Below are 26,013 nucleotides of genomic sequence, written 5' to 3'. Positions count from 1 at the left end.
AGGAGAGGGGGGGCGCTTATTTTAAATTTTGGCCGACAGGTGGGGAGCTTGTTTGAAGGGGCGCTTATTCGAAGGGGGGGGGGGGGGCGCTAATTCAAGGATTTACGGGTAGCTGAGATTTCTACAGCAAAATATGACTAATTGTGAGCTCATTATCAAAAGGTTGGACAAGAAACATTTAAAACATAATTCATCTTGCTTAATCGAAAAATACAACTATGGATAATTATTTGTAGAGATGCTCACAAAAATATACAAATTAATAAGATTGTCAATACTTAAGCAATAGACCACAAGTTTTTATGGTTTATAGGCTGATAAACCACGCGGGATGTTGGAAGAACACGAGAAGAATTCGTAAATCACGAGCCGCAGGCGAGTGATTTACGGATTCATCGAGTGTTCTTCCAACATCCCAAGTGGTTTATCTGCCTATAAACCATAAAAACGTGTGGTCTGTTGCTTTTATATAATAATTCAGAAGACACGCAGAATTGCCATGAGTTTACTGGCACAATAAACCGTAGCTGATTGACCAATCAGAGCACGCGTATTCATTTAATTATTATACGACTTAAAATAACTGTCCCATTGTACGACACCGTTATCTCACATTTTACTCTCTCTCTATTTTATGTGCAAGTCTATTCCTGGTGTAATAATTGTTGTCCCTGTTTGCCAATTTTCTGCGCACATGAACTTTGAGGAATGAAATCATGAAAATTGTGCAAATTATTTGCATTTTAAATACCCTATAAATTCAGAGGGAAACCAATAAATTGAAGACCTCAGAGATATCATATACCTCAACATAACCCAACGCTTGCGCAATGACTGAATATTCCCCAGCTAAAACTGGGGAATATCCAAGTGATGTTCCCCAATTTCTAAAACTGCGGGTGTTTGATGGATAATTAACACAATAGCCTCCATTTGGCATGAGAATACGCTCAGATATTTGTCCTTGGATGTCATCTTTTCCTCGCGGTTTTTGCTCACAGTTCTTCACTTCTCGGAACAGATAATGTGCACAGACAAATATCCTAGCATATTCTCATGCCAAATGGAGGCTATTGTTTATCTCTTTTTCAAACGTTTTTGCCATTAGAATTTGCTGCTTTTTTGCCTGTGACCTTCGTATTAATCAAAAATGTTGCATCACTGCTGTTTAATTAGTAACAAATATTTAATAAAAATTAACTTCTTTTTTACAAGGCCATGGCCAATATGAGGCAAAGTGTCTTTTTTTTGGTTTTGTTGTTTTTCTTTCTGATGGGGGAAAGTAAAACACTGCTAAATAACTAGGAAGAGAATTTACCCATAGACATTTCCACAGTTCTTTTTTCTCTGGCTACAGCCCTGATATAGAAAAGAGATAGATAACAAACAAATCAACTCACAGGATTACAATAATACTATAAGTATATTCCATTGTCACATCCTGTCAGCTCTTGATCATTCTTGTCTTCTACAAATTAAAATTAAACCAATTTTTCATAATGCAGAAGTTCCGAGAGTAATTTTAATAGGTGTAGATCAAGTAATTTCAAAGCAAGCGTACTTCAAAGCAATTTTCATTTGATTGTGATTTGTAGTAAAACCGAAACCAAAGTAATTTTCAAACTGGAAAATCACAAACTAAGACATGGACAATCCAATGAACCTATCCAAACTCAAAGTAAATATATCTACTGGGTCAGATCTAGGGAGCTTTAAAAAGAGACATGATAACACACTGACCGCCTCAGAATGCCACAAATCCCATTTCCGAGGACATCTGTTTTCAACATTTTGCATGAGAGAGTGCCCTGAACCTCCTTACAGGGGGTGCCTTCATTGGTCTGTATCTTGAACCCCTTCCCTAATATCCTTTATGCCCCAGATCTGACTGACAATAAAGTGTAGGAGAATGTGCAATCTGATTTGGTTTTACTTCTGGTTCAATGAGCCATTGGTGCAAGTTTCTTAAACAATCAGACACTAATCATAGTAAAATGCAAAACCCTTAAAACTGCACATTACTAATGACGCCCATGTGAAAACCCCACTACCATACCACAAGTATAAACCTTAAGAAATCATGCATGTAGATTTCAAGGAATTGCCAATTTCATTAATTCACAATTACAAGTTTACAGGTTCAAAATTGAGTTCAAGTCACTATATTTAGGTTGACTAACACTTACACTCTGGTAGCCTTATTCGCATTTCAGTTAGCCTTATTTTCACTCTTGTTAGGCTGGGAAAATTAGTTTTTAATTCCCTCACTCACTGTCTTACTCATCCTGTTCACTCCTCTGAGTGGGGCATAAGGTTTTCAATTCTAGTAAGGGAAATGCAACTTATCTTTTCTTATACTGGCATACAAGTATATTTTAAAAAACTCTACAGTACAAGTGTACATTATAACTACAATATTCTAGTATTAGATACTAGTGTACTATCAGGGATGTCAACATGACAAAATCACATCTGGAAGATCACTAATTTTATCTCCTCGACCCTGTGAAAAGGTTGTTAAAACTAAAGCTCTGCCAATTCAACCGCAAAAATTGTGTTCAATATTCCAAACTTTTCTCCCAAAAAAATGGCAACAATTGGCCAAGATAAGTATGAAAAATGTACTTTGAGTACTTTCCTTTGTATCCAATGGATTTGGCAACCTGTACAAGAGCTGGGAGATTTGGTCTGTAGCAATGAGACTGCCAGATAATCCTGGACAGTTGGCATGGATGTACTACATGTTTTAAAAACATATTGGCCTGGGTTGTTTAAAAGGTGGATAACACTATCCACTGGATAAATCACTATCAATGGGATAGTACGGTTTGTTTTGTCAACACTTGTCCACTGGATAGTGATTTATCCAGCAGATAGGGTCATCCACCTTCAAACAACTGGGCCTGGTATTCAAAATTGCCATTCACTTGAAACTTAAACTCAAACTCATGAAAATTATTCACTGTATACATTATCTAATTAAACATAGTTACAGAAATAAGAAGACTCCTTCATCCAAGGTAGAGTAAAGTGTACTTGGCATCAACCCATCAGATTTTGCTGTATACTGACCAGCTTGTGTGATGGTGTTTGTATTTACATCATTACAGCAAAATAATAAATAAAGCTGCAGATTGAAGTTGCATTATGAAGGACATTGTCTGTACAAACAACATAATTTATATTAACTCTTAGAAGTTTGGCAAGTCTTGACGTTGCTCAAAGTTTCGATCAGTCAAATTCCATCAGTTACACCTAGGAAATAAAATAGAACATTTTAATTTTGAACAACTGACCTATTAACAATGTAGGCAGAAAAGCCACTTGATGGAATGAATTCGTACATAAAGGTGTGCTCTCAAGTTGAATTAATCTGGAACATTAATTTACATTTATTTTTAGAGAGGAAGCCTCTAGCTGGTTTTCATGCAAGTCCTCTATCCTGGTCAAATTGGAATTTAGAGATGTTGGTTTTGGCAGAGGAAGGAAAACCGGAAAACCTGGAAAAAAAACCTTGGAGCAAGGTGAGGACCAACAAAAAACTCAACCCACATATGGCACCAGGCCAGAATCGAACCTGGGCGACATTGGTAGCTGAGTGCTTTCACCACTGCACCATCCCTCCTCCCCAAAAGAAACTTTTAAAGTCCTAACTAAGGGAAGTCGAACCCATGACCTTGCTGGATACTAATTGGATGGCCTGATCACTGAGCCAGGAGTTTGACTTTCACTGGCTGTGAACTCAGTTCTCTTTTTTGTTGCTTAGAGAACACATCTTTATTACAAACTAGATACTGAAGCCCAAGAGCATAATATATAGATTTAGGCCAGCCTAAAAGCATAGCTCCTGGGCCGGGTTGTTCGAGCCAAATAACCCAGGAAAAGGTAGAATTTTTATTTGAGTTTTCTAACTTTGCGTTGAGGTTTTCTGTAAGTTGTTTGACCTTCTGTTTTGAGTTTTAATAATCACTATATACACAAAACGAAGCAGCAAAAAACATTTGTATAGAAGAAAAAGTAATAATTCGGTTAACTTGTAATCCTGGGTCAGCGTTAACCGGCCTCCGAACAATCCTGCCCTGTTTTCAACAAGTTAACCTGAGATGAGCCCGCGATCCAATCGAAAACCAGCACTTGGTCAGCGGCCAACTTCAAAAAAAACACGACCTCGAGGGGCTGTGAACTTGAGCCCGCGATATGGTCAGGTGATACTGGTCAGCGGATACCTCGTTTTGAAAGGTGTCAATTGATCGTAACATGGATATCCAATATCAAAGAAGTACACGGTAAATAACGGCTGCATATCTCTGTCAACCTATTATTTGGAGTATGGCCGCCATGTTGCATGACTCCGTTGTCGTCGTCGTCGTCGTGTGTACGCGACCACGAGTAATACCGTTAGCCATGATAACCATGAGAAAATCAACTCATGGGTTTCCTTTTCTTTCCTATATGAGTATGGGGCTCCGCTTGGCGGCCCTTTGGGCCGCCGGAGCTCCGCTATTACCCTTAATTATATGGCTGTGTCTCACAAGGACTGGGGACTACCAAATTAACAAATTTGATTGGCTGAAATTGATATTCACCGTGGTCTAGATTTGCCTGTCTAACCCAGCATCTAGACTGGTTACATTTTCAGGTGAAAAAGTTGCAAACTCAAATACAAAAATATTGACTATTTTCTTATAAAATATTTCCATGGGAATGCCAAAAAGTATAGAGGATGAGCAAACTTTGGCAGATTTAAGTTCAGCTTATTGCCGTTCAAGCTGCATTCGGTCTGTACTAATCAAGATTCTCCCATACAGACTGACTAAGCTTAGTGGATAAGAGCTAAGTAACAACATACAAAGCACCACCAGAGTGAATGTAAAGACTGTTTCTCACTAACTTTAAAAAAAATAACCCTGCCCCTAACAAACCAGGATAAACCTTGCACTTTACATGAATGTGTCTGCAGTAACCACACTTATATGTGTCTAACATAACAAGATAACACAAAAAAATGAAAACTGTCAGGTTATGTTTTGACTTACAGCAGGTTTTGTGGCATGATCTGAATGATGCAAGCTCAAGATTCAACAAAACAATTGCCAGCATTTCTAGCACATAGATAAAACTGAATTCCTAGCAAAGAGAACACTTCAAAACAAAAACATGCAATCATTTTAAAATATCATTTTGGATACAATCTACTATATAGCTCAATTACATCTTAATAAAATTAATTGGTTTACGGGATTTTACAGCATAGCTTGCTAAAATATAGCAACAGTCTCAGGCACAAGTTCTTCCTGCAAAGCAAACATGTAATTCCTCCCTCCCCATTACAGTATCATTTCATTCATTTGTCAGTCATTCATCTTCATAGGTGGTTTTGATGGTGGGTGGGGAGGCTGAGGCAAAAATAACAAATGGCAACTTCAGGGGAAAAAAATGTGGAGCCTGCAAATTTACAAATTTTTGAACAACTTAATAACCTTGACCGTTCGGCCGCCATGGGAAAATCTCAATCTGAGGCCTTGCTGTATTGACTGAGCGATAGCAAGGTCAATACAGTAGGTCAAGATTTGAGATTTTCCTGTGATGACCGAATGTTTGAGGTTATTAAGTTGTTTATTATATGACTCATGAATTAAAGAAAAGATAAAAATTATTCCAGCCGAAGTCGTCAGTTTACATCCGGCAATCACTTTCTGACTTTTGTGGCGAAATGTCAACCCATTCATGTATAGAAAAGACAGAAAGTGCTTCAAAATAGTCCAAACCAATGGTCTTTTGGTGAAAGAAAATACTAATTCTTCAGAATGCACTGCTCAGAATAACTCGATCTTCGCATTCACTTTCAACAACATATCTTGGCCTTCTTCATTCTGGGATTTATGGATGAACTTTTCAAGCCTTGTGAACATCTAAAACTTCCTGCAGTTATCAGAAACACTGCTACCGACAGAAACCGCCCGATTGTTTACATCTGATTATACTGGAAGCTGATTTACACTTGCCTGTGTTAAAGCGAGGGAATCTATTTGATGAGAACTGTGACGGAGTTCAATATTTCGGTAATATTATTGTTGTGAATAAAGATGATAACTTATAAGTTTCTTAGTGGTGTTCTGCTCAGGATGCATGAAAGATCTGCTGATGGTATTTTTCACTTAGCAATTTTAGCTTTACTTAAGACTCGGCAAACTTTGATTGCTTTTCACTAGTGCCCGCCAAGGTTATTGGCTGGTAAGTCAAAAATGTCTTCTGTATGAATTTTATTAAGGAAAAATCCCTAAACTTCTAGCTACTTGGAATTAAATTTACTTTCTCTCACTGTTTTTAATGGGCTTTCATTGTTTCAATGCACTTGAATTTTCTGAGCCAGGCTTTTCCTAATTTGCATAATCCATAATCGGCCCGTGAGCATCACGGCTGCATAATGACTGCTCAGATCTCCCTCTTAGCCAATCAGAGCGTGCGTTATATCAGCCACGAGCTTAAGCCATATAACAAAAAACAATAATGGGCCGACAGCCAACAACAATGACCAGTTAGCAGTAACATCATAATTTATATCCAAAAATTGACTGACATGTATCAAGTGGTTCCCATTGTTGAAGTACTTAAGCAACAAGTATTCTTGTGACTTAAGGAGCATTTTTAGAGGCCTGCAATAGTTTATGCTAGAGTTTGAAAGAAAAACTTCTCAGGAAACTATATGTTTTTCTTCGAGACGTTTTATTTTATGTTTCTTTTATCAATTTGATTGAGATTTTGTCTTTCAAGCTCAATGTTTAGGTCTATAACTCCTTAATTTTTCATTCTGGCACTACATGATTCAAATGTAGCTGTCTACACACAAGCCTTTAGACTGTTTTGTACATGTATATGCCATTTTTTGGGTTTGTTCAGGCAAGACCATGGTTTCAATCCTCCAGATGGATCTCATCAGCTGCAGTGTTTAATTCTCGGTACACCTGCACAAAGACTTCCACACTCGAAGAGATTCTAAACACATCAGACATGATCATGAACGATTGCAGAAGAACACAACACGTTATGAAGATCAGTAAGACGTCGTGAAACTCGCACAAGTAACACAATAATAAATATACTGACATTTTGACATTTGACATTTTGGCACAAGAAATGTTTTTTTTTTTTTCACCTGGGCAGAACAAAGTTTTTAAAACAGTGCTTACAGGCTCTCTTTTTTCTCCCAGACCCCACTTGTCATCAGCCTGCTTTCTCAATAGTCCCCACTGACCAAAAGCCTGGAACAGGCCAGTTAAAATGCCTCCAAGGCAAGATGCCTAGGACAAAATACCCCTGGTATAATTAATTGGAATATGTTTACTTAGGCCCCATTTATAAATAAGGTCTCAGGTACCCAAGACAACCCTTCCCTCAAGTTACCCCAGGCAAGGTAACTCTTAGCTTATTTCTTTGCAAAATTCAACCAACCGTTTAAATTAGGATTGCCAACCCGTCTAGGGGCGGCAAGACAACTTGGGTTGGCAAGTTGACTTGCCTCAGCAGGTAGGGCAACACTGGCAAGCGGGGCGAAAGAAGAAGTGAAAATTAACTCAGCAAAACCCACTGTAATTGAATGATCGAGGAAAACTCAAAGAAAGAGGGATACTTCCACATTTGATTATTCATTAAGGGTTCTAAAAAATCATGCAGGGTCAACTTAGACTGCGAGCAGTCTCTCTTTTGCTCGAAAATCCACGGGGGAAGAATGCAACGAACAACGCAAAACAACATTGATTTGCGTTCTTCCCCACGGATTTTTGAGCAAAGGAGGTACCTGAGACCATATAACTGGGACCTTAGATATTCATCCCTTTGGTGCAGCATTTTGTTTTCATATGTGATATTTTTACTTTCAGCACACTCTTAAGGGAGCATTTTATCCCAGGCATTTTGCCCAAGTGTGTTTTGACCAGTTACTCTTGACAGATATGGATCATTTACTCACAAGATATAAATGAACCACAAATTTTCTTGCATCTCAGAGGAGGTAAATATGTTTGGTCAAAATGGCTGGATATTGGCCAAGTTCGTTTTGGTACATTTATATGGATCAAGATGCAGTCAAGTTCCATAAACGGACAAACAGAAAATGAGGCCAATATCCGGCCATCTTCACAGAACAAGCTTGGTCAAAAAAGTACTTATCATATGAGATAAAGAACACCTTTTTCTAGGAGAAAACAGCACGTATGCCATCTTGCCTTCTTTGGGCAGCCAGTCACAGCAAAGAATTTGGTTCATCTTGCCCGCTTGCCAAGCTTGCCAAACTTGCCAATATATCAAAACTAGGTATTTAAGAGAAATATCAAAACAGAAATTTTCTCCAACCTGTGCTTCCTCAAATGAAATCCTGGAGAGAGTTCTATCAGCAGGGTCATAAGGTGGTGGAGAGGACGATTCTACTTCCAAATTACTGTCTAGTGTTAATGAGTCATATTCAGGAGGCGGTCCCTGAGGATAGGAAAAGCCACTACTTCCACTTGATGTCAGCCTTACTCTGTTTTGTTGCCGATAAAGAGCGATAGTCTCAACTTCACTGCGCGGAGATGAAAACGAACTAACACCATGGCCGAGGTTAGTCGGCGCAGAATACGTTCCTCGGGAAAATCTTCGTCTTCTGTGTCGCTTACGACAACGGTAAGAGATGTATACAACCACAGCAAGAAAGATCACAGCGCCAACTGAGCTTCCAACAATAATAACATAGCGTGGATCGAAATGAAAGCTGACTTGCAATTGAACTTCATCGGAATTGTCAGGGGAAACTGGCCGAGGAGGAGGCTTGCACTGACCCGATTCACATTCTTCCTCTTCAATACAATCTGTATCACTGCTACAGTAAGCTGGGAAATCGATATCTTGATCCTGACAGCGAGAACGAAAGCAAATCTTTTCGCCTTCACAAGAATCGTCGGAGACGCAGCCGCCCTTACAATTCCACCATGCCTTGCACGAACCAGAACAACAAATGCTCGAGGAGTTTTGATAGCATTCAAAGTCTTCGGTGCAAGTAAGAACGGATACCTGCTTGAAAAGACTCTGGAGAACTACCAAGAACGTCAAAACATGCAAAGCAATTCCGAAAAACATATCGACCTCGAACAAACCACAGGAAACCGAATAACCCGTAATAAATGTGTTGGAGACCTGGCACTAGTTATACTACATGTACTGGAACTCCTGCGTCCTTCCCCCAGACTCGCGCGATCTTCTCGCGGGAAACTCGCGGGGAATGATTCCCTCGATTTGACACGAGTTTCGCGGTACGTAAAGTGCGCGCAACTTGACACAGGACTGCGAAAAAATGTGGAAATGAAGAATAACTGTGGTACAATTTTATAACTTTGATTATCGGGACAAAGCTGGTTTAAAACTTTCAGTAAACGCTTAGCCGTGAGCTGTATATGCAAATTTTTCACTTTTCGGGATAGTAAATTGCTTGGACTTTGCTTTGTAATCGATAAAGGAAATCGAAGAAAAACGACAGAAAATCTAATTGTCGATGCAACATGAAATGCGATAAGGAAATTCGGCGACTGATTTGGAGAGTAGAAATAATTCGAAACTACCGCTGTGTAATCACTTAAGAACAGTGTGGATGAGATTGTTAGAAGATCGTTGACAGGTGGTCGAGAGAAATAATAGGAATTGATGAGGCACTAACATCTCGGAACAAGCAATAAATACGATGTATGTCATTTAATGAGGAGAATTGATATTTCAAGCAATAAAAATCCCATAAGTAAGGAACAAAACCGCTCGTGAGCTCTTTTTTATTAATTCTGGATTAAGTTTACGATTGACACTCATTACAATACAAGAATCTTTTTCCAAGCTATTTATGGTATTATTTGCGGCATGAACAAACAAGTATTCTTTAAAAGACAACATCTTAGTCAATATAACTAGACGAATTTTAATACCTAAAATAGCAAACTCAATAAAAATGTTTCCATAATAACCATTTGAATTTGAATCGATCCAAGTATTAAGGCTCCATTTGGCCAGTCAAAGTCTTCGGAAATCCAAATGAACAAAGAATAAAAACAACCATTAATATTGTGTTTCGACATGACGCATATAAAATATTTCGCAAAGATAAATTTGTAACTTATCAGTTCTTGAACTTAACAATCATAATTTTATGACAAACGTACTAGATTAAATTATTTATTTTAATTCTGTTGGCATTCCGCGATAAATTATTTCCAATTTCGTTTATTACTGTTTTTTGTACATCTGATGTTCTAAGCAACAAGAATACGATATAGCCTGACTTTGTAGCCATTAAGTATATTTTAATCTTCTCCTATCTCCGCCAAAGCTGCTCAACTTATAGGATTTTTTTCCCGAGGCCACGTTTTGATAACTGCCTGAAACCTAAATCTTGTCAATGTCTAGACTAGAATTCATTGTCATTAAAAACATTGCAGCCCGTGAGAAAAATAAGGAGACAAATAGTTAAAAATATTTTTTGAAAAAAATCTGTAACGATTACAATTTACAATTTTGTCGAGGTAGTTGAAAACTTTACGGCTGATTTTACTTGAAATTACAACCACAAGTTAACCTGATTTGTACTTGCCAGCTTCTGAAGTAATCAGTGGTCAAAAAAAAAAGATTAAAAATCGGCATTATAACTCGCGATCTCCAACTTTGGTTCGGTGGTTTCCCAGATCCATTCATTATAACCGCAGGCAAAAAAGCTGCGTTATTAACCAACAGAGCGAGTTTTAATCAACAACATGATGAACCGCACGGAAATTTCGCATATTCCGAATGCTACGTGCCTGAAAACTCTCGAGTTTGTCTGTTTACTGCTTTACTTCGATGCTAACTGCATTTTACCGTTGAAGGCAACAAATCAAGTGAGTTTTCACTTCTTTATGACGGCGCAATAATTATTTTTCACAAGCCAAGTAAACACAGCTGTTTTCATCTTCTAATCTTTATCCGCGTCGTCGAATTCGTCTTCCTCGCGAATAGGAGGCAACGCAAGTCCGCTCATAACAACGGAAATCAGAGCTTCCTCGTCTTTATCCAATATCATTGTTTTTTTCTCGGCAGTAGCCGAAGAAACATGGCTTTCAGCATTTAATAACGGAAAAGAAGCGAGCTTTACTGCGTCCTCATTATCGCTACTCTGTACGTGAACTTTCTTTAGTTTTCCCTTGGCCACTCGTGTTTTCATAGATTTTCTTTCACTTTTCATTCGGCTCAAACAACAGCAGAAAAGGCACGAAAACATTAACACCCCTATGATAGCCACAATGGCAAGGAGAGCTGGATTAAGCGGCATTTCTTCCTGTCTTTCCTTAGTTGCAACACAAGTTCTGTTGCGACATTTCGAATTCGCATTTTGAGAACAATCGACATCTGCGCTACAAGGTTGATTCCACGTGAATCTTTCATGCAATGTCGATGTGTTCGAACAAGACGATTCCTCGACACATTCGCAGAACCCATCGATGCATTTTGCGTTCCCCAAGCTATCACAGTCCGACTGTTTCTGACACGCGACTTTGCAGACTTTCGAGCTGTCGACACAAATGTTACCGCAGCATGTTTCGGAGTTAGAGCATTTCTTGTCTTCGGAGCAGGTCGAGCGTGAGTCCAACCTAACTCCGGATGAAATCACCAGCAGGAGCAAAGCTGCGACTTCAATGACCTTCATCATCTCGCGAGATTATACGACGTCGTCCCCCCATCGAAATTCGTGAAGTTATCCGTTTTGGTAAACACTGACGCGGCTTTGCTCATTTACACAGCAGCTCGACAAGTGGTAACAAAGCGGACTGCACGACTCGCAGGTGTTAATAACAGGAAATAATAGATATGCAAATAATAATATGCTTATCAATCAGCGCTGTGCTACTGTTTTGTTGTTTCAAAATGGGTTTCGGAAGCATGTTGTCACCATGAGTTATTGGGTATAAATGGCAGATATTCTTCAATCGCAGGACGATTGTACATACAGTTCTCTGGGACGCATCGTTCATCGAACCTGTTAAAAACCCATCGAACCGTTCACTCAGTAGCTTTTGTCTTTTAAAAGGCCATGAAATGAATGCCCGGTTGTCAAGTGGTTCATTTTTGCGGGTGTCAAATCGCGTGCCCGCACATTTGCGGCGACAAAGTCACGCACTTTTTTCGAACACCCATTTTAAGTCGATTTCTGCAGACTGTTGGGTCGCTGAACGTTTCACTTCAAAACAATCGCTTTGTTCAGACTGTCCAAACAATCCCACATTCCCGCCTTCTTGTTTTCCGCTTGGTAAAGCAACAATATTGCACAAAAATAAGCCCTTGGGCGGCATTTTAACCATCATTAGCCGATCCGACAAATTCTCGGAGGTAAAAAACTGCTATAGATCTGTCTTCTTTTCTGCGTCCTTATGTCTTCTTCTCCTCTTGTTAGCAATGCTAATGGTACTAAAATAACAAAAGTAAATTGTGATACAATGTTCTAATTTTAGATCGAAACAAGAAAACCTTTCAGCAGGCCGCAAATGACAATTATGTTCAGTCCTTATTTTTCAATTTGATGTCGTATTGGGATGTATTGAACTTAACGGCCTAAGTAAGGTCGTTTTCTTCAATTAGGCGAAATTAAAACAATTTTGGACCCCGATTAATTCAAGTTTACTCAATAACAATGGATAATTTTCCAATAAGCGCCCTTTTATGTGAAAACTGCGATCGCCACAAATAGCTTTTTTGAGTAATGCAAGTCTGCGATTTTTTCGCAGTGTGCTGAAGCATCAATTTTCGTCGATGCAGCAATTTCCCCTGAAAAGCTTGGGTCAAAATAGTTTCTCCATGTGGCAAAGACTTGAGACTGACAAATTATTCATTTAACGTTTTTGTTTGTTTATTTTATTGGCGCGGAGTGGCCGTAGGGTGAACCGGCTGAGTAACAATCCTAATTAGTTTTTATGGGAGCAGCTGGTGTGTGTGTTCACATGCATTTTCAAGTTTGAGCTATTTCACAATTCCTATTTTGGTCATGAAAAGAGAATTAACAGCTTCATACAAGGCTAATGGTATTTGACTGCTGGAGGGCAATACTGGATATTTGTTTTCGGAGAACTTAACCTCGATCAACAAACGGGTAAACATATTTTCGTTAACCGCCGGCGGAAATTCGATCGTCGATCATTCGTTCTTTGTTTGTTCGTTTCTTCGTTCAACTCCGTCATTGTCCGTAATTCTTCTTCGTAGTGTTTACCTATCCTATGTTTTTATTCGCTTCATGTCTTTGATACAATTTTCTCTCTTGGTAAACTAAAATATGGAAAATTTGTGGGGAATTTTTAAGTTGCCCTGTCAACTGCCCTGTCACGAATTCCCTGAGACACTGAAGAATTCACAATTTCACCTTTTAACCAAATATATTATCGCTGTGATTGTAGCTGATTACATGCTCGATTTTCAATTGACTCACACGCGCCGGGAAAGCGATGATCACATGACTTGAAATCCGACCCAAAGTTATTTTAAGCCTGTTCTCGAACGTTCTAGAATGTTCTACACAATAAACATCTGATATCCTAAGTAAGATGTAACACTCGTTGTCCTCAATCACAACAAAACATGTCCTAATAAATCAACATAAGGATCAATAAGTCTTTGAATCAACAGTCCATCATCAAAATAAAAGAAAACGAATAAACTCGCGAGCTCATAAAGCTAGAGTGAGCGTGTAAGTCCCTAAAATGTCACGCAATGTCACAAGTTTTCCACAAATTGTAATGATTTTGAAGGTAACCGATTAAAATATAGTCATTACTTGCTACTTATGGCCGTCAAACAACTGTTCGCTATATTGAGAATAAAGCATTACGGAACCATCATTTTGACACACAAGTGCTAAAACCACCGTCATCCCCAAATCACACTTCAATAAGGTGCAGATTGAACATTTTACAATTTCAAATATCAGTCCTTTTTGTTTATGGTTAATCCCCAGTCAGGCTTAATATGCATCCTCTGTGAATCGTGAAACGCCGTAAAGAGATATTAAAATGGCTGCGCTTTTCACCATGACCTCATTCTTACTATTATTATTATATGGCTAAACTGGTCCGTGATTGGTTCCCTTGGCCATGACCTGAAACTATCAAGCTGTTTTACACTAATTCTTTACATGAATTCCCAATCCCATTTTATGACCATATGAACCGTGCGTGGAGTCGTCACATCATGAACAATGTTGATTTTTGATCTATTACTGGTTTCTGCCATTCTGTAGTCTCTGAAAATATCTTCAGCAGAAATTAAGAATGTTAATGGAGTGTAGATTTTCACGTTTAGCGTGTAGACCCTGCTGGTAGTCTGGAGAGCTTTATAATTCAAACGGAACAACGGTTAAGGTTACAGATATTTTAAGAAACTGCGCTTAACTTGCAGTCCATTACAAACATTACAATTTTCTGTAAGTATAGCCGTTACCAGGTCATTACGCGCGTAAGGCCGACTTTGTGGAACAAGAATGACTTTCACTCCGATATGTATTAGGTCCTTTTCAGAAAACAGTGCCCACGAGATTTTATCATAAACTGATCTTCTCTGCTGAACTTCTAGCCTTGTCACGTATCCTTTGAATGAGTTTTTTGTCTTGTCGCACAGTATCTTAAAATCCCGCGCGAGCTAGATCTCGCGGGAAATTCTCGCAGGACGAGGTCATGTGTTTGTTGGCCCCGTCCAGTCATTTTGATGAGAAATGTGCGACGCAGAAAGACATGACACAGTTAACCGTTCGCATATTTCTGAAGCAGAATTAAACGACAGGTTGCAGTTTTACATTATGTTCAAAAAATGTCCACCTTACGAACTGATCTTCCCATAGTGTTGCTCAATGAAAGCCATCAAACTTGCTGCTCGTGTACATTTGAGGCAGGATCTCATGTGAACGCGCTCATAACCCGTCCGTAGGTTGGCGGAGGTGACTCAGGCCGAGTGCTGACTTCATTGTATGCAGGAGGTCCACCTTCAGCAACGGGATCTGGAATTTGACCACCGGATTCGTAGTCTCCTTGTAAATTTGAACTCGTTTGTAGCCTGCCAACTTCTTCATTTTGCAGTGGAATTGTTCTCCCGGGAGCTCTGTTAGTAAACGCGTTCCTTGAACGACGTTTCTGTCGCACGCAACAGCAAAGTAAGAACAGGAAGGCCCCAACGCCAACAAATATAGCGATCAAAGTGGTAATGGTTATCGCGGACTCCGCAGAAACACAATTCCCTTCATCACAAATATAATGTCGCATCTTTCTGGCGCAGAACAATCGCCAAGATCGTGACAAAAGTCAGCACATTTCACACGATTAACACACTACCTGTCTCCTTCAAAATGCCTGACTTTACGGCAGCGCTCTATATCGTTAAAACAGTCATTGTCAGAAGAATACGCTGAAGTCCAGTGTGCGTTCAGAAAGCTACATAGAATGCGCAAAAATACAGTCTGTATTTACGTTCTTTACTCTTGTGGCGCTGTTGCGTAGTTCATTCGTTTTAGAAGGAAATTCATGATTGGAATTGAAATCGCGAATATTGAAGATTTTGTTGATATAGAGCGAACTCCCAGGGCGGTGTAATACACTTTTTACACATTTATTTATTGACTTACTCACACTTTTGCACTTTATTTATCGATTTACAATCCTTTTAAATAAACACACCCATAAAAATTAGCATGTCTGCAGGTAGTAAAGCTAATCTAGGTGCAGGTGGGCATGTTTTACATGTAGCATGCTTTTCATGTAACATGTGGCTGTTCATGATTAGCATGATCTCACCAGCTGTCCTTAGATAGGTACAGCAGAAATTGTAAAAGGGATCCCCCAAGAAAAGTTTGTAAAAACTTGTTGGGATCTCCTGCCTGCTTTAGAAATCAAGTCCAGTAAACTTGATAAACTCAACAGAACTTTATTCTAACAACAAAGCACTGCTACACGGCCATGTTGTAAAATGGAGTGACAACAGGGGCGCATGGTTGAACCTAATGCTGATTGGCTGATTTTGACAATAATTATTATTGACATATCGTCACACTGTCAACAACATCACTGCCATGTAATACTGAGAATTTTAGGATAGAAGCAATGAGGCAAACAATAAAATTGATATCAAACCCCCACCTCTGTGTCCTAAAATAGCTCTTACATGGTACAATTCTCTAACTAATGGCCTGCAAGTATGCTTTCTCCATAGATCTTGAAGCAGTGTGTGGCAAGAGAGCTTGCTCACAGCCTAATTCTCAAAGGGTCACCAGGACATCATAATTCTAAATAAATAATACTGCATGTATAGTTGAACCTCTATTGAAGTGGCCACCCCCCATTAAGTAACCAGATATCAAAGTCCCAAAATAAAATACTCTAAATAGAACTGCTCTTGACTGGTCACCTATATTAAGCGGCTGTGGCCACCTCTTGGTTGTCCCAATGAAAAAGTTCTCTACTCTACTTATCCCCGTTAAGCGGCCACAAAAAAATTGATACACATAGTTTGCTTTCGTTTGGAAAAGACAATGGCAGATAAGAGTCCAAAATAGAATTTGAAGACAGATAATAACATTCAAACGCAAGTTTATTATGATTACCTTGACGTTATTTTATATGTTCACTAGGCAATAATCCCAATCTAAAATATATTCATAGGACACGAACACCTATTAGACAGCCAACCCCTATTAAAAGGTTTCCTCCCATTTCCCCGAGGGTGGCCACTTAACAGGGGTTCAGCTGTATGCAATTCAATTACTTTGGTGACCTGTATGCTCATCCTGGGACTTCTATCTCTTTGAACAAATAATAAACTAAGATTCCGGTAACACTAAAAATTAATTAAAGTGAACATTGCTACTTGTTCTTGATTGATGTTTAACATCTTTAAAAAAACTCTTCAAAACATGATCAGCAGAGTTAATGCAAGTCACATGTATCTAGGGGATTGGCAAGCGCCATATGGTCTGTTATCTTCTTCAGCATGTTTTAAAAGTCATCTTATCGATCTGTGATTACTTGATACTGTTAAATGTAAATCCATCTTCCTCTTACAAAATTAAGAGTTAAAAACACAAGCATACTTTGCCTCAGCACAGCCAACTTGATATTTTTGATGGTGATGATGATAATGATGACCAGCTCTATTTTGATGATATTGATAATGATGATCCTTCACCAGTCCTTCTTGAGCAGAAACAACATTGTTCGACATTTGATTACTTTCCCAAAATGCCAAATGCAATTATGCCCGGAAGGTGGTGGTGGTGGTGGTGGTGGTTGTAACGATAGATCGTATCACTAGGTTAGAGACATAGTAACGCAAGTGTGTCACATGAGTTTGTAATTGATATAACACTTTTTTAGATAGAAGAAGGCGTTGTCTCAAGTGTATTCTAGGGAACACTCGATTCCATTAAAGCACTTTAAACAGTTTTCTATGATCTGTTCGATATCGAAACAGTGGTGGTGTTGGCGGGGGCAATGTCCGCCTTTGGAACTGATTCACACATAGCATTGTTCAATCAACGTGATCAAACTTGATGCTCACGTACATTCGGAGGCAGGATCTCATGTGACGCGTTCATAACCTCTTCGTAAGTTGGCGGAGGTGACTCGGGCTGAGCGCTGACTTCACTGTATGCAGGGGGTCCACCTTCGGCGATGGGATCTGGGATTTGAACACCAGACTCTTCGTCTCCTTGTAAATTTGAACTCGTTTGCAACCTGTCAACCTCTCCATTCTGCCGTAGAGTTGTTCCTCCGGTAGCTCTGTAAGTTAAACTGTTCCCTGAGTCTCTGTTATGCTGATCTGAACGACGTTTGTGTTTCATGCAACAGCAAACCAGAAACAGGAGGGCCCCAAGGCCAACAATTACAGCGATGAGTGTGGTAATGTTTAACTCGGATTCCGCTGAATCTTCATCCCAAATACAATGCCCGTCATAACAGATATATCCTTGATGGCACTGGCTAGTAAAGCTGCATGCTGTAGTACAGAGATTGTTATAAATGTCGCATATCTCTGGCGCAGAACAGTCGTTACGGTCGTCACAGAAGTCATAGCAATTCACATGATTAACGCACGAACCCTTTCCTTCAAAATGTCCGACTTTACAGCAGCGTTCTCTACCGTAACAGTCGCTGTCAGAAGAACACGCTGAAGTCCAGTGTACGTCCAGAAAACTGCAAAGAATCGGCAACAACACAGCAATTCCTTCCATATTGCTGAAGCCACTCGAGAGTGCTTAAACTTTATTTACTCTTCGCGCGGTTGCGCAGTTTAGCTGTTTTATTACGGAATTAATTGCTACGCGTATATCAACTTAGAACTTTGTTGACAAAAGAGCGCGTTTTAAGGGGGTGTAATGGCTTCAATATACGAAAAAACTTTTTCACTTTTAGGTTAGCGAACAGAACTCAATATAAAAGAACATTTCTATCTAAATACTGTTTGTAAATACGCGTGATTGCGTGACGGAAAGGACTTCGTGATCTCGTAACAATTAATTTATCAACCTTCGAACAGTAAAAACAATGAACTCCTTAAAAGTTAATATTATAGCTAATTTTATACAGTTTCACTAAAAAGTAAATCATTTTTTGGCACAATATCGATTTTTTTTCATTACTTTATGAGCATGTTTCCTGTAATCATCTCTGGAAAGTTTTTACTGAGATACTATCACGTTCGTTGGAATAAAAAGGTCTGTATAAAACTTGGGCATTTGTTACCATCATATTATCACGATTGTAAACTAGTTTAAAAAAAACATTCGTAAAACTTTGCAGGAGCATATAACTATTTCATGTAAACTATCCAGTGCATTTGTATAAAGTACATTTTTCATGTGTCTAGTAAAACGTGACATTAATTGCGCAAATTTACGCAATGTGTTCTTGTCGTTTCATGGTAAATTCTCAGTTGTAAACCGGACAACTTCTTCGTAGCTTGGCGGTGGTGGCAAAGGCTCACCGAAAGCTGCTAAATTGTTTACTGGTGGCAGATTACTGTCATCGATATGCTCAGGATTTTTGTGGCTTTCATCGGCCTCGTTACTTGGCTGCGCTGCTCTGTTTCTTGAGGTCAGTTCTTCATCTACTTCTTCCTTTCGCTTCTCTGCTGCCATATGACACAGCCATACAACAAAAACGATGACGCAGATGAATACAACTCCCAGACATACCCAAAGTAGAATGAAATTCATGATGAACCCCAGCAAAGTAGCTTGAAGAATTGTTTGGACAAAAACGTGCATCAGTCGAGGAGATCAATGGTATCAGGTGCCAATGTCCTGATTTTTAGTTTTTCAAAGCAATTGTCAACACAAACGATACCCTTTGAAGATCGTGGTTACTCCTTCTTTTCTGCGTTCTGGTTATCCAAGAAATAGCTTTCGTTAGCACTTCGATTAGCTTTTTAAAAAGTGCTTGAGTAACGCCAGGGTTGGTCTGACTGACGGCAGTCGGATTTGCAGGTTCGCCTCTCTGGCGTGACTTATGAAGACAGGGAAGAAAGAGTAACACAATGAGAGTATTTCGTGATATTTATTTAGGACTCATTTAAGCAAAACGACAATCACATAATCACGTTCTAAGAAGTGTTCAGAGAAAAATTACCATATTTCTTCAATCTAAGTATTCTTTCTTTTCAGTTTCATGTTTCAAAAAGGGGAGCAATAACAATGTTCAATAATAACAATTTAACTGTGATTAGAATAAATCCTTCAGGCCGAATAATATTTTCGTCGTTAATTCAACAACAAATTCGTCATTTTCTGAGTGAATTCGTTGACACCTTGCGTGAAAGCCAGGCATCAAACATACAACTGGATTTTCATTTCAGTAAGAAATCAAGAAAGCGAAAAAGGCTTTACTCCGGCTGCATGTGTGGCGAGATACTTATCTGTGTAAAAGGACATTTTCAATCCATTTTACAAAATAATACACACAAATAAAACACGAGGTCTAACTAAAGATACAAGATGTCCTTCCATTTGTATAATCTACTCAACAAAGTTTGTTGTCTTTTACTGAACATGTTCGAAACTTGGAAATAAAAACCATCAGATTCGAACTCTAACTCTGTGTAAACAGAAAATATACTTTCTGCACCTTATCTACAGAGCTGCTTCTGTTAAATGCGAGCTGGTCAATGTAAGGTTAAAAGTCACCGAAATAAATAGCATATGAATAGTGAGATAATAATCTGAAAATCACGTTCTTTCGTGTGCTAATTTATACAATGTGTTGATGCCGTGTCGCGGCCAAATGTTCCGTCGAAACCCTTAAAGCATCTTCGTAACTTGGCGGCGGAGCTTCATCAGAAGTTGTTAAACATCCATAAGGTGGCGGACCGCTATCAGCGATAGGATCAGCACTTAGAGGCGTTTCATCGGGTTGATTTTCGTTCGTTTGACCTTCACCTGAGTGCGATCCGGCTTCGCGGGCATTTGAATTCAATCCTCGTCCTTGCAAACCTATCACAAACACTGGGCCCGTGTTGTTTTGGTTTGTACTTCCAACTTCAGTTTGCTGCATTGCTCTGCTGTTGCGGGCCCCGCTGCTGCGTGATGCAAGCTCTTCGTCCCTTCGATTTCGCGAAATAAAATGGCAACAAAATCCGAAAAAAATCGCAATTATGATAACCGCACAAACAATGATAGCTTTAACTGCATCAACCATACCGCACTTTTCTACTGAACTAGCATCAACTCAAGCAGGATCTGAAGTCTATAGCGCCGTCTTAGTCACCAAACAAAATTCTTGAGAGCAAATCGCAATACCTCGCGTACATTTGCTTGTTAAAGCGTTCGACACACCAGATGTGCAACAAAACGTCAGAAACGTACGTCACTTCGGCTATTAGATCTCTGCAGATTTGTCGTCTCATAAATCGTTACGCACTTACTATCGAGGAGATCACTTGTAGAATTATTTACTTTCTCGAGAAAGTCATGGAAAGTAAAAAAAATCTTTAAAACATCGGCGGACGGTCCTCCTTTCGTGACTTACTTCGGATGTTCGATTGTGCTGCCCGCCATTTTTGAAACGTAAATATTGTGACAAAACCACTCCGGGCTAGGGGAGACTGAGAAATAGTATTGTCATACTCAGGGGACCCGTCAACTGAATGTTTTTGTTACAATGGCGGCACTGACCTTCTATTATGATTTTTCGCTTTTAAAATGCAATTTTAGAAAAGAGATTAGCCTACAACACAATCAATTTTCCCCCAAACAAGAGAAAAGCTGTCTTGGTTCGCAGGCTGCTAATCACACAATCTTTATTGCGTGATGAGACCAATAGTGTAGTGAGAAGGTACATGGCTACTCGCCAGGGTAGTATAGGGTCAGCTCTCTAGGATAGACATGGAACCTTTTGATAACGAATTAGATGAGCACTTGGTTGATTTTATTTCAGTACACGAGTGGGAAACCAAAAAGGTCAACGGGATCGTTATTGAAAGAACCTCACCTTTTGTTCTTGCTTCAGTTTCTTCGACTCAGTGTTGAGCTGTAGGTCTGTGATGAAACGGAATATTGGTAACTGCTTTTTACAGAGTGACATCAACTAAGCCGAGGCAAAAGTTCGTCTCACTTTGTTCCGTCCGTTTCGTTCACTGCACTGACCACTTCTTCCGTCTGTTGTTATCGAAGAGCCCGTTTGTAAGCTCACATTTCAAAGTTGTGTATAAAAAATTATTAGACTTTTATAAAAACGTAAATTATTTTTAATATTTAACACGGGGAGCGGCTGCGTAGCAGCCTAATAATTGCAACAAGTCAGGAATTAAAAGAGCAAGGTTCTTTTCATCGTACCACTTCCCCGCAGCAGAGTCAAAGAAACTAAAGAAAAACCGATGGTGAGTTTATTTATACTATTTATTAAGTTTCATTTGTAGTAGGCTTTACTGTAGTATGGTAGTTGTCAGTGAACAGGACAGTACTGAAGATTCACTGCGAATTTATTTGATATAATGAAACACGACACACAAATAGATAGTTAAATATAACAGAGTTTCCAGAAACCCGTACTTTTATAAAAAGATGTTCAATGGGCCAAATTAGGATTATAGGTCATTATATCATTCACCTTGTCATCTCAGGGTCTCTTAACACATTAGTATCTATCTCTACTACTTTTGGACAACTTCTATGGCTTCTTTGGAAATTATACGTGTCACCAGTCCGGGTCCGGGTCCGGGTCCGGGTCCGGGTGGAGTCGGGTGTAAGCAACAGTGCGCGAATTTGCGTAAGGTTACCACAAGTGGGAGGTTACGCATGCGCTTTCTGCCCGTAGCACCATTTGAAAAAGATGACTACTGCACCATCAGTAATTACGACTGCCGGGTCAATTCTGATTTGGATCAACTAAACAACAAACCTATCCCTCCGATCTCCCCACCTTTTTGTGATATGAAAGCCCCCCCCCACCCCCCCGCCTCTTAACACCTTACAGAAATTCCCGTCTATTTTCTCTTACATTTATTCTATAAACGATAAATTAATCAGGACCGTCTACATCCTACAAAGACTTTCTTTACAGGCGTGCAATGATGCACGTACAACAAGGTCCCTTGCCAGACTTGTATTCTTTCCTTCTGCCAGTCTCTTCATCGGAGACGTCTTGCTGGGATATCTTGTCTCTGGAAGTTTCTTCTTCGTTTCAGGTTTGAATTTCCTCCCGATTTCTATTTATATAGTCTCGATATGCCTGTAGTTCTTCGGCAGAGGAATATCTCAAATGTGTGGGCTTGCGTTTCTGTCAAGGGAGGTTCAATTGTAACTAATGATTCATCGTGCAGTCACGCCCACTCGCTCAATTTGCCACGTTATAGTTTGAGATATTGATGTTATTCAACATGACGGTGCGCCGTGACCTGTTATTCATGCCTCGAGAATATGCTTGAAGTAGAAAGGTTAAAAATGAACGCCTTCATTCCAAAACTTTGGCCCTTTACCTTAAAGTTCAATCATGAAAGATATTTGTGGTGTACACTACATTGTACAATGCCACAGGGTTTGCCGGTCGAATATCATCGAATAAAGATGGCGCCGGATCATTAACAGCAACTTTTGACAGTGAAACGAAGGCATTATGCTACCTGAAACAAAACTGATGGATTCAAGCAGAGAATTTTCTTGCCATAATGACATTTTTCTTTCGTCTTACGGAATGTGTTCAAGATGGCCGAAACGCTCCATCATAGTTTTAACATGGATTAAAAAATAAGTAGTCACCGCCGGCATGTTTGAAGTTCCTCACGAGCTCGTAGAGACTTGGGTTAAGTCGGACAGTACACCTTGTTGTTCTTCTAGATTATACCTACCGACAGCTCTCTCGAGAACCAAAGAATTCCTTGGCCACATTCTGTGGCAGAGAAATGCGACTAACAGGAGCAGAAGAACCAGCAACAGCAGTACGATGCAAAGAACTAACCAGTTATAAAGCTTGTGCCTTTGAGCAAGATCACAGGAGTCACAAACGGCTTGAGTAGTCGCATTTTCGCAGAAAACTGTTGGAATTGTCCATGAATTTAACGTCACAACATACATCCACTTCACAAAACGTTTCCATTTCACTTCAATAACATGTCCATCCATTTTACACCTCAAGAAATTTAACTATCATTAGACCGAAATAAAAGCTCTGGATTCTCGCTTTATGATTGCGATTCGCTGTGTCCTTGACATATCATCTTGATTAGCCGAGTAATGAACTTAATACACCGGTCCTTTTTCGTCAGCGTATCGGTACATCAGGACCTCTGGACGGGTGATTGGCAAGTCAAGCACATTAAAATCACATTCAATTTTGCCGACTATTTCAGATTTTCTGCTGATCTCGCTCTGTGGCGCCGCATAACATTAACGCTGTCAACTAAATGGTTAACTTTTAAGCGGTGTGCAGACAATTTGTTGACATTAAACAAGTGAATGCGTTTCAAAGGGTTTTAATTTGGTGGTGTATAAACAACATACAAACAATGAAAGCTTTTGATTGGTTTCCCTTATGTGAGTGTATTGGACCTCAGTAACATCCAAGGCGACTTTAAACCTTAGAAACTTAACACTTCATTGAACTTTTAGGTATTTTATCATAGAATCTTCCCGTTAATTTCAGAAAGAGACCTTTGCTAATTGAGGCTGCGGCAAAATGTTATATTTTGCTTCGGTATTTGGCATCATTTTTCTGGCTTGATGTTTGAATAATATCTGACAGCTGAATCTGCGCCGAGGTCATTTCAAATTCAAGATGGTTCGTTTCGTTTCTTCGACAGCGAAAACGTAAGTTTATCTTTCCCGCAACCTTAAGTACAGTAGATTGTTTACAATACAAAAATTTGTTGTCTCACGTTTGGTAATTAAAGGAAAGGAACGTGCCGATAATAGCAACTTTCACAATAGTGGAAGCGCACTGACGCCTGGTTCTGTCTACGCCCTTAGGGCTTTTCCGTTTCAATTATTCTTATTAGTGCTATTAATTTCCAACATCAAATCAGTATAACTGAAAAACAAGATAAGATTTTACAGCAGCTGGCATATGTGTTTATATACGTATTATGTACGCTGCTTTTTGAACTTCGCGGGTTTATTTTTTCAAGAAAATGGGAAGCAATAATGCCAAGAGTGAGGAAGAGAGAAGTTTCAAGTCCATCCCTTTTGAGAAATGACTGGCTTTGTAGCAGATGCCTCAGTCAGGATTATTTGTTATGAGATTATAGGGATATGGCTTCATCAAGGATGATGAGATACGAAAAGAGACAGGTTAGGAAATATATGTAGCACTGATAACAGAATTGTATGCCCACAGGGAAAGTTATAATTAAAATAGAGCAAGGACACTGTCGAGGGACACCGTGGTTACATTCCAGGGTCTTTGATACCAATGAAGGGTACACTGAAGGTTTGACTGTAAGAGTGTGGGCAATAGCGAAGATGGTGATTTAATTTTCCTCCGTTAGAAACTAGAGTTTATTGACATATAACTGAGATAATGTAAACGTGAACTGACCAAGTTGATCTAAATGCACGATGTGCTTTACGTAAACTGTTTCAGTAGTTTTCCGGTTTTACAGCTGGGCAGCAAGATTTTCGCCTCAAAGCTCTCATTCAAGATGCTTGCTTTTTTCCACTCGTCGCTTAATATTTGCACTGTTCCCCAACCGATTTAAGGCTTGTCACAGGCTATGTGGTGTAATCGAAATCTTTTCTCGCGGCCCGCGTCAAATATGTGGATGAGTACTATCATAAACCAGGATTAGGCTATCTTTAAATCCAATCAGATTCAACGTTATCTATGATACTCGAGTTCTAATATTTGTTTTTTACGATAGCAAATTGTCAAATTGTCCGCTCTCACTGGTTGAAGCATCACATAAATTAAAAAACCATGTATCTGTCCGCTTATTGACAATGAAAATTAGCCAATGAGCGCGCAAGAATTTCTGCAGTTATCGTAAAAATATATATGCTTGCCCAGCAAACATGCTTAGGTAGAACATCAGCATACAGGAGGGATGTCGTTGGACAAATCGCGGATTCGCACCACTCAGTAGTCAAACGTTGGAAATGTGACTTATGCGAGCATATAAGTCGATTGAAATGAAATTTTTCAGATTGAAGACAATGGCAAACTGTACAAGTCTACATATAAAAGCACTACATGTAAGGATCGATGGCGGCGCAAGGACTGCTGGGAAATTCCTCTTTACCAGTCCTTTACCAGTCCTTGGCCAACACTACATGACGCTATCTTGCCATATGTATGCTTGCTTGCTTGTGTTTGAGAATGAGATATCAATAAGAACCAGGTATTCTTATACACAGGCACATCCTTTAATTCAAGAGCTTGAAGATGAGCTATTACTCTCTAAATCCTTGCAGGGAATTAACACCTTAGAGAAGTCAAACAACATTGCTTGTTTCTTCATTCACCACTGAACATTAAGTGGCGCCTAACCTGTATACATCTGCCCCCTCCA

The 26,013-nt window shown here is 39.4% G+C and overlaps 4 protein-coding genes and 1 pseudogene across 4 annotated transcripts; all 5 read right to left on the bottom strand.

Annotated features, from left to right (window-relative positions):
- Nucleotides 1-1,404: 1,404 nt before the first annotated feature.
- LOC110062589 (uncharacterized) lies at nt 1,405-9,187 on the bottom strand. Its single transcript, XM_020769516.2, has 2 exons — nt 8,353-9,187; nt 1,405-3,255 (listed from the first exon to the last, which is right to left on the bottom strand). The coding sequence occupies exons 1-2, from the start codon at nt 9,112-9,114 to the stop codon at nt 3,250-3,252; spliced, it is 768 nt and encodes a 255-aa protein (XP_020625175.2). The 5' UTR covers nt 9,115-9,187; the 3' UTR covers nt 1,405-3,249.
- A 580-nt stretch (nt 9,188-9,767) lies between these two features.
- Nucleotides 9,768-12,099, bottom strand: LOC110062591 (uncharacterized). Its single transcript, XM_020769517.2, has one exon. The coding sequence runs from the start codon at nt 11,699-11,701 to the stop codon at nt 10,967-10,969; it is 735 nt and encodes a 244-aa protein (XP_020625176.1). The 5' UTR covers nt 11,702-12,099; the 3' UTR covers nt 9,768-10,966.
- Nucleotides 12,100-13,396: 1,297 nt separating this feature from the next.
- On the bottom strand, nt 13,397-17,241 carry LOC149111557 (uncharacterized; annotated as a pseudogene).
- Nucleotides 15,618-18,250, bottom strand: LOC110062621 (uncharacterized). Its single transcript, XM_089289068.1, has one exon. It carries the CDS (start codon nt 18,248-18,250, stop codon nt 17,561-17,563), a length of 690 nt encoding a protein of 229 aa, XP_089145194.1. The 3' UTR covers nt 15,618-17,560.
- Nucleotides 18,241-21,084, bottom strand: LOC149111556 (uncharacterized). Its single transcript, XM_089289071.1, has one exon. The coding sequence runs from the start codon at nt 20,709-20,711 to the stop codon at nt 20,265-20,267; it is 447 nt and encodes a 148-aa protein (XP_089145197.1). The 5' UTR covers nt 20,712-21,084; the 3' UTR covers nt 18,241-20,264.
- Nucleotides 21,085-26,013: the final 4,929 nt, after the last annotated feature.

Source organism: Orbicella faveolata, unplaced genomic scaffold, assembly GCF_042242905.1.
Source record: "Orbicella faveolata isolate gen_17 unplaced genomic scaffold, um_ofav_v1 contig_2, whole genome shotgun sequence".
In the NCBI taxonomy this organism is placed as follows: Eukaryota; Metazoa; Cnidaria; class Anthozoa; order Scleractinia; family Merulinidae; genus Orbicella; species Orbicella faveolata.
This window is presented reverse-complemented; position numbering and strand designations above follow the sequence as displayed.